The following is a 14,274-nucleotide window of genomic DNA, read 5'->3' on the forward strand; positions in this document are numbered from 1 at the left end:
CTGCATTAATGAAAACCCAACAAGACAGTCTGCCTGCCTTGATAATGTAATCACAAATGTTGAGACAAATTGATATGAACTAGGGCTATTCAATGCTCATTTTTTATCAGACCATAAAGGTATTTGGTTAAAATTGATAACAAAAGAGCCAGCATCTGTCTCCAATAAAATTAAGTACATTAGGCTTTTGAATGAAGAGAACATTGATAACTACAGAACACAAATAAAGATGACAAATTGGAATTACCTTCTGCTGGAAAGTAATCATATTGAAAAAGTGTTTACATTATTCATTAGTGTATTGTCAGATACATTTAAAACTTGCTGCCCTAAAGTAATGAGAAAAAATAAGGGAACTATGAGGAAACATGGGCTCACATCAGTGCATAACTGGTTCACACCTGACCTACAAAGGCTCAGAATTCTGTTAATGATTTCTTTTGACAAATCAAAAAATAGTGAAGCCGAAAAAGCAAACTACATAAGTTTGAGGAACAAATACAAGGCAGAAATTAGGCTAAGCAAGTGCAAGGCAAAGGATGATTATATTAATAAGTCCCAAAATAAATGCAAAGCAGCCTGGACTGTTATCAAGACTCATCTGGGTAGAAATAAAGATGTTAACAAAAATAATTCATGTGATGCTTGTATCACACCAGATGCTTTCAACACCTTCTTCATTAATCCTGCCAGTACGAATAACAGTGCTGCAAATGAACATATCCATTAATGTGACAACAACCATATCTCAAATAATAGAAATTCATTTCTACAAAATTTTGAGGGTATGGTTCCTGTGTTTAAATGGAAAGAAGTAAAAGTAACAGATATTAAAACTGCAATAGCAAAATTAAGTAACTCAAAATCAGAAGACATTTATGGTCTCTCCAATTTTGTAATAAAAAAATTAGCAGATGTAATAGCACATCCACTCTGTTCTCTTATGAACCAGATGTTTGTCAGTGGCTGTTTCCCTTCATCCTTAAAAATGGCATTCGTTACTCCACTGCACAAGAAAGGTGACAAGTCTTGTCCTAATAATTACCGTCCAATCTCCCTTGTACCCATCATATCAAAACTAGTGGAATATTGCATACAGCTCCAAATCAGTCAACATCTGTCTGTGCATAATATTCTTAGTGACTCTCAGTATGGCTTCAAGTCCGGCCAGTCAATGGCAAAAGCAGTTGAAGATGTTGTTTCATATATATTGTCATCATTCGAACCAGGATTATCAGTTAATGCCACTCTTGTGGACCTCAGCAAGGCACTTGACTCTGTCAGTCACAGGATACTACTAGAAAAACTGCAATGCTATGGTATTAGAGGCTCAGAATTATCTCTGATCAGATCCTATCTGAGTGACAGGAAACAAATTGTGCATTTTAACAATATGAGGTCAAATGTCTTGGATATCATGCAGGGTGTACCATAAGGCTCTGTGTTTGGACCTTTACTTTTTATAATATAAGTAAATGACTTGCCCAGCACCATGTTATGTAAATCCACACTCTATGCAGATGATACAGCTTTTGTTACAGCAGGGAAAGATTTAGGAAAATTAAACGAGGAAAGTGAGGCTCATCTCAGAGCAGTCATCAAGTGGTTCCAACTCAATGACTTCCATATAAATCATGATAAAACTGTAAATATTCTCTTTAGCTTGTGTGTTAAGAGTGATAAGATTGATTGTGTCTCAGCTAAACTACTTGGGATCCAACTTGACTCAAAATTAACACGGAAGAGTCATACCGATTATATTTGTACAAAGTTAGCACGTGTGACATATTTGTTAGGTAAACTAAGGTCATGTGTTAGTGGTAAGTTATTACACAATGCATACTATGCCTTTTTCCACATCCATTTAACATATGCCACTTTGTTGTGGGGAAACTCACCCGGAGCAAAACAAGTTTTCATTTGGCAAAAGAAGGCAGTCAGATGCATCCATGGAGTCAGAAATAACGAGTCTTGTAGACCATATTTCAAAAATCTAAAAATACTAACTGTTGCAGTCCTCTTTATACTAAGTTGTCTGATACACACAAAAGAAAACCAACACAAGTCACAAACTATGGCAATCTATCCATCACCATGAGACACGTATAAACAGCAAATTGACATCCCAGTTGCTAGACTAAAGAAAACTCAAGATAGTTACAGGTACATGGGAGTAAAACTATTTAACATGTTGCCAATAGAGGCACATAATGTGTCACTGAATGAGTTTAAAAGTGTCACAAAGAAATGGCTTGGAAAAAAAGCTTTTTATACAATAGAAGAGTTTATAATGTGCACTAAAGATGATCTTAAGTACCGGTACTAATATAGTTTCACTTAGATTAAACTTATACTTGTAAATATAATGCAAATACCTTGTGCAGCATCAAGGACAAATTTTTGTATCTTATTAGACAATAATTATTTACAATATATTACACCATTTCTGTTAGTTATGTAAACTGTATATGTACACAAATTATGACATCAATTACATTTTTAATGCCTAAAGATGGATAATAAAATAAATTAAAAAATAAAAATAAATAGAATATCAACAATATGGTCAGAGTGACTTGAGATAGCAGTTATATGTGCATTAGATTTGCCTTCTTGTATGAATATGTGTGTGTTTTGCCTTTCTTTATGGAAGACAGCTTTGGCCTAAATCTAAGTGTGTAACAGACCAATACCACTATGTTTACATCCAATAAACTTCCCATTGGCTGACTCTCTCCAAAAATGGTGACCATATCTTGGGGCACTACACGTAACTAACTTGGAAATGTCATAACCAGACTTCTTGAATTGTCCTCTTCCTATTAATGGAATTGGTGGATATTTGTTAAAGAAAACACATAATGTGAATATAATAGAGGGAAACATTCCACGTGGGAAAAATATATCTAAAAACACAGATGATGTGACTTACCAAACAAAAGTGCTGGCAGGTCGATAGACACACAAACAAACACAAACATACACACGAAATTCAAGCTTTCGCAACAAACTGTTGCCTCATCAGGAAAGAGGGAAGGAGAGGGAAAGACGAAAGGATGTGGGTTTTAAGGGAGAGGGTAAGGAGTCATTCCAATCCCGGGAGCGGAAAGACTTACCTTAGGGGGTAAAAAGGACCGGTATACACTTGCACACACACACATATCCATCCGCACATACACAGCTATGTGCGGATGGATATGTGTGTGTGTGTGCAAGTGTATACCTGTCCTTTTTTCCCCCTAAGGTAAGTCTTTCCGCTCCCGGGATTGGAATGACTCCTTACCCTCTCCCTTAAAACCCACATCCTTTCGTCTTTCCCTCTCCTTCCCTCTTTCCTGATGAGGCAACAGTTTGTTGCGAAAGCTTGAATTTGATGTGTATGTTTGTGTTTGTTTGTGTGTCTATCGACCTGCCAGCACTTTCGTTCGGTAAGTCACATCATCTGTGTTTTTAGATATAAAACACATAATATTGTTTAGATGATTTTCTTTTGCCTCACATTTATTGGCATATAATACCCCCCTTTGTAATATGCAGGATACTAATTACACTAATTAAGAAACATTCAAAAATTTCAGAAGTGGCAAACTAAAATATTATTGTTTTTACAGACATAGCAGCTTCACATTTTAGCAGTTTGACACTGACTGACAGAGAAGTAACTTATGTTCACAATCTCACTAGAAGAGTGCACTGAACTGAAAATTGCATAATGACACACAGAGGCCTGACACTACATGATATTATTCTAATGGCGGAACATGAACTGAAAATCACATGATGTTTATGTTTTCTGTCACAAGCACTGACTTAGTGACTGTACTTTATGATAGCTTGATGTGAACTGCAGATTCTTTGTACGCTACACCTTTTTACGGGTGCACATAACATGGAAGATTTGAATTTGATAAAGTATAAGCTCATTACATGTTAGTTAATAGTATAAAAGAGTGGAAAATTAAAAGAGGCAAAGACACAATATACGGTGATGTAAGTTTTTTAACTGATAGCTGTATAATTAGTAATTGCCTAAGTAAAGAGCAGTATTAACAAAAAATGAAATGGATGAAAATTCAATATTGAACTAGGAATGATGGAACTGGAATGAGGAATGGGTGATACCTTAAAAAGAACAAGACCAATCAAAGTAGATGGTGAATGACTGTTCTTTAGAAGTCGGTCCTCAGTTCTCCTGTTCACCTTAGTGAACCATTCATTTTGACACATTCATTCACAAAAGACGTACCTCTAGGCTTTGTGTGTGTGTGTGTGTGTGTGTGTGTGTGTGTGTGTCATAAAGTGTCTGCAACCTTCTTTCTTTCTCTCAATGAGCTGAAAATCAAGGAAGAAGCAGCGATACAACGGAGTACAAAACCAAGAGACTAATTATGTGCAACAAGAATCTCCTATTTTTCAAAACAGCAAAAGGATAAAAACACACACACACAAACACACAGATAGAGAGAGAGAGAGAGAGAGAGAGAGAGAGAGAGAGACTTTAAGTTAGTCAGTCATTGGGGGTTACTATTGTTGCTTACCAATATCTGCAATAATGATGGTACACTAGATGAATTCACTTACGATTAATTTTTATTTTCATTGTTCATCTTTCTTTTGTCCTCAGTCAAACCAAAATCATCTTGATTTTTGATGTGCATTTGTTCTATAATACAAAAAAATACGTTTGGTAGCAGTCTCATGTATCAACAGTGAAAGAAAGGAATATGCACATGTGTAGACCTACATATAAATTGCAAGTACAAAAATAACCATGACATAAGAATTTGGGGGTCACAAAATCCTGATGACATTGTGAACTTGAAAGAGACTCAATGAAAACTAAATATGTTTTGTGCCATTTCTGTTCACACAGTTTCTGGGACTTTCAGTTTTGTAGATGAAACTGTGACAGGAATGTCATACCTGTACATGCTGCAAAACTGTTGTTTTGCCAACTTCATGAAGATTCCAGTGATTTAATTTGTATGCAGGACAGTGTGCTGCCTCATTTCCAACTTGAGGTGTGGCATTATCTTACTGTCTCTGGGAACATAAAACTTTGAACCTTTCTCTAGTCAGTGACATCTGCAATGTGTTTCTGTGTTTCATGGCTTGTCCATAATAAACAATTGAAATATGTGTTTTTCTTTTTGACTGACCTGTTTTGTAATATTGTCATGCATATATTAATAATGAATTCTCCGTACCATTACAAAATGCATGCCTTCCTTCTCAACAACATTTGAATCTTATTTGATTTTTATGAGAATATTGAATAAAATATTTAGAAAGCTGAGATAAACTTCCACATATTACCTACTTTGTAAAGGGCATTCTTCAATGAAATATAGTTCATGTTATTAATGATCAATATGTTTCCTTTCAAGCATTTGCGCATATGTAGAGCATACCAAGATCCCTCTTAGTAATAACATATACAGAATAAGAGTAATAAATAATATTTGTTATTGTTGGATACATATGCTATAACTCTTGATTCAGTTCACGTTTTGGGAGGTTCTTTTAATTGATAGGATTTTCAAGATACAGTATGCATTTATTAGTAAACAGGATTGGTTTCTGTGATCAAAGGACTGGCTGCATAATCCTCTTTTTTCTTTCTTTCTCTCAATAAGCTGAAAGCCAAGGAAGAAGCAGCAAGACGACCAGGTGCAAAACCAAGAGACTGTGATCATGTGCAACCAGAATCTCCCATAATTCAAGACAGCAACAAGATAAAAGTAATACAGCCTCCTCCAAAGAAGAAACATCCTGCCCCCATCCAGGTACCACAATTAACATTTTCATTTAAATCTAAGTACTGATCAAATTCATACCAACCTTTCTTTGTACCATTCTTTAAAAGTATTTTGATACTTGGTTGTATAATAAAAATAGTGATGGTAAATTGCAGTGTGAATAAGGATAATTGTTTATACTAAGAGAAGTGGGCTTGCGAGATATATGAATTTTCGCATTTTGAATATTTCTGTGATATAAAGTTATTGTAGACTACATGAATGCTCTTGCTTTGATAAGGAATTTATAGAACTGGCTTTGCATACTACAACTACAGTAACAAATTTATTACAGTCCTTACCCACACTATAAACTGCTATTATTACCCATTTATGATGGGTTCATTTTTCAAAACATCTCTATTCTTCACAATATTGTGAAGAATTTTAACAGTTGCTGCTGCAGCCATGTTTAAAATCTTGAAACATCTCTATGATAATTAGCTTCTAGAAATACGTTTGGTAGCAGTCTCATGTATCAACAGTGAAAAAAAGTAATATGCACATGTGTAGACCTACATATAAATTGCAAGTACAAAAATAACCATGACATAAAATTTGGGGGTCACAAAATCCTGATGACATTGTGAACTTGAAAGAGACTCAATGAAAACTAAATATGTTTTGTGCCATTTCTGTTCACTTATTTTCTGGGACTTTCAGTTTTGTAGATGAAACTGTGACAGGAATGTCATACCTGTACATGCTGCAAAACTGTTGTTTTGCCAACTTCATGAAGATTCCAATGATTTAATTTGTATGCAGGACAGTGTGCTGCCTCATTTCCAACTTGAGGTGTGGCGTTATCTTACTGTCTCTGGGAACATAAAACTTTGAACCTTTCTCTAGTCAGTGACATCTGCAATGTGTTTCCGTGTTTCATAGCTTGTCCATAATAAACAATTGAAATTTGTATTTTTCTTTTTGACTGACCTTTTTCGTAATATTGTCATGCACATTACTGCATCTCTTTTCATTTTATTGGGAAAACAACTCAAAAATATTTAGATGTTTTCCAAGGATGCAGAATATGAAGCCATTGTGTTCACCGCTAGACTCATGAATGTAGCTGCTAGATGCGTGAATGCACTTCACAACTTCTAGAACCAGCTATGTACTTTGCACACTATTATGTATAACATGCTCATGTGCTGAGACAATGAGATCTGTTATGATGGAAAGCAGGTTATTATGCACTGTACGTCAATGTGTCAGCATATTTTTTTCCAGCTAAAACATTAATAACAGGACAAAATTTACTATCCTCATGATATTCAAATGAAGAGACCTGAACTGATAAAAGAATAGATATAATCTACAAGTGTCATGGGGTCATCAACAAAGCTATTATCCACATGACTACAGATACATATAGGTTACGTTTCTGCAGACATGTATGGTTACTCCTTGAAATATTCCATAAATAGGTTGGGTTATGTGTGAGAGAGAAAGGTTTTCACACAAATAAATGACAATAAGGCTTTTCTAAAAATTGAATAATAAGTATATTGTTGTTTATACATGTGAATCAAGTTAGTCAGGCCCTCACCAAGCTACGTACCAGTCATCTGTGGAAAATCTGACTGAAGTACAATGTTAAAAAGAAACCCATCAGTGATACTTCAAGCAGGCCATCTTGATGAATGAATAATTAATCAACAATCCTTCAGATGATCCATAAATTCCATCAAATTGTGTGACTCATATTCATATTCACAAAAAAAAAGAGTTATTTGCAAGAAAAGAGTCTTCTTCCAGCTGATCTAATTCTGATGAGTTTCATTGTGGAGTCTCTGTTGATTGTGGACATCTGATGCATTATTACCCTTCAGCAGGTTTTCCTGGCTATCTAATGACATCTTGGGTTGTCTGGCATTCTGCTGGATATCATCATCATACTTGCATGATATTTTGGTAACACAGCTCACAACCTTCATCAGGTGTGACCTGAGACTGCTCCTCGAGTGGATTTTATTTATTTTATTTACATGTCAAGTTCTGTAGGACCAAATTGAGGAGCAAATCTCCAAGGTCATGGAACATGTCAGTACATGAACTTACAACATAAAAGTAATAACAGATAAAAATAAATGTTCATGAACCTGAATGAAAATCAGTGCATAAGTTTAAGCAAACGCTATCAGCAATACAATGAGAATCAGCTTAATTTTTCAAGGAACTCCTCGGCAGAATAGAAGGAGTGACCCATGAGGAAACTCTTCAGTTTTGATTTGAAAGCGTGTGGATTCCTCTAAGATTTTTGAATTCGAGTGGCAGCTTATTGAATATGGATGCAGCAGTATACTGCTCACCTTTTTGCACAAGAGTTAGGGAAGTCCGACCCAAATGGAGGTTTGATTTCCGCCGAGTAGTAACCAAGTGAAAGCTGCTTATTGTTGTAAGTAAACTAATATTGGTAACAATAAATGACAACAAGGAATATACATATTGAGAGGTCAATGTGAAAATACCCAGACTCGTGAACAGAGGTGACAAGAGGTTTGTGAACTCACACCACTTATTGCCCGAACCACCCGTTTCTGAGCCAAAAATATCCTTCTAGAATGGGAAGAGTTACCCCAAAACATAATACCATATGACATAAGTGAATGAAAATAAGCAAAGTAGACTAATTTACGTGTCGAAGTATCACTCACTTTTGATACCGTTCAAATAGTGAAAATGGCGGTATTAAGTCTTTGAACAAGATCCTGAACATGGGCTTTCCATGACAGCTTACTATCTATCTGAACACCTAGGAATTTGAACTGTTCAGTTTCACTAATCATATGCCCGTTCTGTGAGATTAAAACGTCAGGTTTTGTTGAATTGTGTGTTAGGAACTGTAAAAACTGAGTCTTACTGTGATTTAACATTAGTTTATTTTCTACAAGCCATGAACTGAGGTCGTGTACTGCACTACTTGAAACTGAGTCAATGCTGCACACAACATCCTTTACTACCAAGCTAGTGTCATCAGCAAACAGAAATATTTTAGAGTTACCCAAAATACTAGAGGGCATATCATTTATATAAATAAGGAACAGGAGTGGCCCCAACACTGATCCCTGGGGCACCCCGCACTTGACAGTACCCCACTCAGATCCCACATCACAGCCATTATCAACATTTTGAATAATGACCTTTTGCTGCCTGTTGCTAAAGTAAGAGGTGAACCAATTGTGAGCTACTCCCCTTATTCCGTAATGATCCATCTTCTGGAGCAATATTGAGCGATCAACACAGTCAAATGCCTTTGTTAAATCAAAAAATACGCCAAGCGCTTGAAACTTTTTGTTTAGCCCATCCAGTACCTCACAGAGAAAAGAGAATATAGCATTTTCAGTTGTCAAATGACTTCTAAAGCCAAACTGTACATTTGATAGCAAATCGTGTGACATAAAATGATCAATTAACCTTACATACACAGCCTTTTCGATAACTTTTACAAACACTGATGGCATAGAAATAGGTCTAAAATTATCTACATTATCCCTTTCTCCCTTTTTATAAAGCGGCTTTACTACTGAGTACTTTAATCGCTGAGGAAACTGACCATTCCTAAAGGAAAAATTACAGATATGGCTAAATACAGGGCTAACATGTGCAGCACAGTACTTTAATATTCTACGAGACACTCCATCATAACCATGAGAGTCCTTAGTTTTCAGTGATTTAATTATTGACTCAATCTCCCTCTTGTCTGTATCACAGAGGAGTATTTCAGACATCAATCTCGGAAAGGAATTTGCTAAGAAATTTATATGATTTCCTGTAGAAACTAAATTTTTATTTAATTCACCAGCAATGCTCAGAAAATGGTTGTTAAACTGTACATATATCTGATTTATCAGTAACAGAAATATTATTACTGCGAACTGACTTTATATCATCAACCTTGTGCTGCTGACCAGACACTTCCTTCACAACTGACAATATGGCTTTAATTTTAGCTATTCTATTTGCATACCACATACTTTTTGCCTTGCTAATAACATTTTTAAGCACCTTACAATAGTGTTTGTAATGGGCTACCGTAGCTTGATTGTGACTACTTCTAACATTTTGATATAATTCCTGCTTTGTTCTACATGATATCTTTATCCCACTAGTCAGCCAACCGGGCTGTCCATTATTGCTAGTACCCCGTTTAGAATGTTCTAATAGAAAGCAATTCTCAAAGAGCATGAGAAATGTGTTATGGAAAGCATTGTATTTATCATCTATATTACCGGCACTATAAACATCTTGCCACTCTTGTTCCTTGACAAGTTTTGATAAACTCTCTATTGCTGTTGGATTAACTTTCCTACGTAGTTTGTAATTAAATACGACGTTGGTTTGAGTACAAAAGCCTTTTAATGTTAAAATTTGTGCATCATGGTCTGAAAGGCCATTGACCCTTTTACTAACAGAATGCCCATCTAGTAATGAAGAATGAATAAAAATATTGTCTATGACTGTGCTACTGTTCCCCTACACCCTAGTTGGAAAAAACACAGTTTGCATCAGATCATATGAATTTAGGAGATCGACCAACATCCTTTTCCTTGCACAATCATGTACAAAATTAATATTGAAGTCACCACATATAACTACTTTCTGGTACTTCCTACAAAGTGAATCAAGAACCCTCTCTAGCTTAAGCAAAAATGCTCTGAAGTCAGAGTTAGGGGACCTATAAAAAACAGCAACTAGAAGTTTAGTTTCACTAAATTCAACTAATGCTGCACAACTTTCAAATATCTGTTCAGTGCAGTGTCGTGATACGTCTATGTACTCAAATGAAATACTGTTTTTTACATACAGAGCCACTCCCCCACCCCGCAAGGAACTCCTTGAGAAACAGCCAGCTAATCTGTAGCCTGGTAAAGGAAGCCTCTGAATTATCAAATTATTTAAGTGGTGCTCTGATATACCAATAATTTCGGAATTAACATCTATTAGCAGTTCACTAACTTTATCTCTAATACCTCTTATATTTTGATGAAACATGCTAATTCCTTCTCTACTTGGAAACATTACATCCTCTGGAGGTGAGCCCTTAGTTAGAGGCACTTCCTTTAAGCAGGTATACCTATCAGCTGACTTCAGTCTAAAAAAGATGCAGCTCTAACACCAACTACTACAGGAATTTTTCCATGAGTGATTCCACTACCACCACCACCACCACCACCACCACCACCCACTACACTGTCACCTATAAGCTTAGCCAGCCTCCCCTTCCCATACCTATTGAGGTGCAGGCCATGCCTAGTGAAACACCATCTACTGATAGACCCAACTGGCACCACTGAGATGTGATCCATGCCCTCTGCCATCAGCGCCCTCCCCAGCCCCACATTAACGCGCCTAACAGCTGCATTAAGGTGAGGCCGGTCATGACGCTGAAACAGTTGCACGAAATGCACATTAGTGCCACCAGTTTGAGTAGCTATCTTAACCAAGTCACCACTGACATCATATTCCCCGTCCCTATCGAGACTGCTCCCTGTTCGACCCACTATCACTACCTGATCCTCTTTCATAAAATTCTTACATAACTCCCCTATGCTTTCAGTCATCTGAGCCAATTTTGCACTAGGCTTCACAATGCTGGTGATGTGGTACGCACTCCCCAACACTTCCTGCAACTGCTGGCCCACACCTCTACCGTGGGAACTACCTAGCAGCATAACCTTCTTTCTGCTAGACTTTGCTACTAACCTAGGCCTCCTAATTGCTGAGGACTTCTGCAAGTTACCTACATCTACGGCTACACGAGACTCCTCTCCACTCAACTCTGACAGTTGGTCATATCTATTACATGTATGCAAAGTAAAACTGTCTGAATACCTCCTCTTCCTAGCTACCTTCTTGCCAACTGCCAGTTCCCATTCCCCATCACCCTTCACCCTCCTCAACCTATCTAGTTCCTCCTTTGCGCATTGTAACTGCACCTGAAGGGCACAGATCTTATGCTCCTGCTCCTCTATTAACTTGTTTCTACTACAAATTCTACATTCCCAGGAGAGGATCTCCCTAAAATGACCACTGGCTTCCCCACTGCATTCCCACCAATGAAAATACTTTGAACAAATCCCACACCGTAATCCACTACTCACAAACCTACGACAGAGCCCACACTTTTCACTCATGGTAAAAATTTTACAGTTACTGAAAAAAACTATACGTCTATGTTACCAAAGTTAGTTACACCAGTAGAACTATTTGAGAACTAACAATAATGGTCTCAAAATTCTCTGCCTACTAAGAAAGCAGCTACTTGTATTAATACTACTACAACACAGCCGATACCAATACCAGCAAAACTTCACAAAATTATTAGCTAAAACCAAAAAATTAAAACGACCACTGTAACACTAAGTGAAGTTAAAACACTAAATGAAAATTTTACTGAAATATTCACTAGAAAGAATAATAAACGTCAGTTGAAAACTAAAGCACGAAATTTACTAACGACTTCAACATACTGAAAACTCTATAAAACACAGCGAGCGAACGATTACAAAAGTTTATTAAGTTGTTATTTTGCCACTAACGGCACACAGCAACGTTGAAATCTATTAAATTTAATAACTGTATTACAGAGCACAAATAAGTTTGTCAGTACTTAGCTTATATCCGCTACAGCTGCAGTGCACGCCACAAAATGTAAACACACTGATCTGATCCAATATTTATGTCTGTGGCCTTCCTCCTCCACTGGTGGTTGCAGGCACTTGCTGTGGTCTTCTGGAACGTTGCCATTCCATTTTCCATCTGCTGCAGTTCTGGGTATTCCCTCTGTGGTCTGCGCCCACAAGGCCTGCTCCTGGGTGTTCCGTCTTCTGTCTGTTACATTTGGAATTCTGTCTGAGGTACCAGGCATACCCCTGCTGCCTGTTCCTACTCACTGTGATATGCTGGAGTGTTTCCATTTCGTTTTCAGTCCGTTGTTGTTCCGGATGTTCCCTCTGCAGACAGCATCAATCGGACCCACTCCTGGACATTTCACCTTTGGTGTGCTATGCCTGACACTCTGTCTAGTGATCATTTTATTTATCCATGCCTTTCATTCTTCTTTTTGTGGAGTGCTGCAGCTGTCCCCGTTGCTCCTTGAACAGTTGCAGATCAGGATCCCAGGCTCTACTTAGTTCTACTTACCTAATGTTGTAGTTGATGAGATAGTCAGTCTCTTTTATCTCAGGTAATAGCTCTTGCCACCCTGCACAGAAGAAGGGGTACTTAAGACATTAGACCACACAGCACGTGCTCTGTCAGACCAAGAGAGTCTACCGACAGAAACAGAGCATCTTAAATCTGTGTTGTGCAAAAGTGGATACACGACCAAACAAATTGAGATGGCACTCCAACCAGTCACTACACCACAGGTTAAAGAAGCAGAGCAAGATAAAGCAAAGAAGGTGATGTATCTGCCCTATGCTGGTTCTATTTCTGCCAGAATCAGTAGGATCCTCTGAAAACACAATATTAAGTGTGTTTTCTGTCCATCCATCAAGATCGGGGACTGATGGGGAGTGTTAAAGATGACCTGGGGTACAGAAACCAGGGATTTATAATAAACCTTGTCAATGTGGCATGTCCTACATTGGCCAGATGACAGGAACAGTGGATATCATGTGCAAAGAAAGTCAGAGGCACACCCAATTAAGACAGAAGATGAAGTCAGCCATTGCTGAACAGTGTCTATAACTAGATCATGCCATGAATTATGATGAAACCAAGAGTATAGCACAAACACCCAGACTTTGGGACAGTGTTATAAGGGAACCAATTGGGATGAAAGTAACTGACAATCTCATGAACCATGACATGGGGTACCAGCTAAGTGAAGCCTGGTATACTGCTCTGGAATTGTTAAAGAAACAATGAGGTCAACTGCAGCAGCCCACCAATAGAAGAACGGAAGGCATGGATATAGAAAATGATCACCAGACAGAGTGCCAGGCACAGTGAACCAAAGATCAAAGATGGAACATCCAGGAGTGGGTCCGATGGACGCAGACCACGGAGGGAACATCCAGAGCCACACCAGACTTAAAATGGTATAGCAATGCTCCAGCAGATCACAGTGACTGAGAGTGCCCTGCAGGGGGATGCCTTGTACCTCATACGGAATTCCAAATGCACAAGACCGAAGGTGGAACACCCAGGAGCGATTCTGGTGGGTGTGCACACAAGACCAAAGGTGGAACACCTAGGAACGGTTCTGGTGGGTGTGGACCACAGAGCGAATACCCAGAACTGCATCAGATGGAAAATGGAATGGCAGCGTTCCAGAAACCGCAGTGAGTGGGCACAGAATGTCTGCAATCACCGGTGGAGGGGATAGGCAACAGACATAAATACTAGACCAGGTCCACTCGAGGAACAGTCTCAGGTTACACCTGATGGAGATTGCAAACAGCATTACTGAAATACCGTGCAAGTATGATGCTGATATCGAGCACCACACCCGACAACCCAAGATATT

At 37.9% G+C, this 14,274-nt stretch overlaps 1 protein-coding gene across 1 annotated transcript in view; it reads left to right on the top strand.

The window, feature by feature from the left end:
• The window catches only part of LOC124622726 (tubulin polyglutamylase ttll6-like), a 500,830-nt gene that overhangs the window by 320,569 nt on the left and 165,987 nt on the right, over positions 1-14,274 (top strand). Inside the window, exon 12 of the mRNA XM_047148517.1 lies at positions 5,637-5,786. Coding sequence (XP_047004473.1) covers positions 5,637-5,786 — 150 coding nt within the window. The remainder of the gene's footprint in view (positions 1-5,636; positions 5,787-14,274) is intronic.

The sequence above is a fragment of the Schistocerca americana genome, chromosome 7, assembly GCF_021461395.2.
Source record: "Schistocerca americana isolate TAMUIC-IGC-003095 chromosome 7, iqSchAmer2.1, whole genome shotgun sequence".
Lineage (NCBI taxonomy): Eukaryota > Metazoa > Arthropoda > Insecta > Orthoptera > Acrididae > Schistocerca > Schistocerca americana.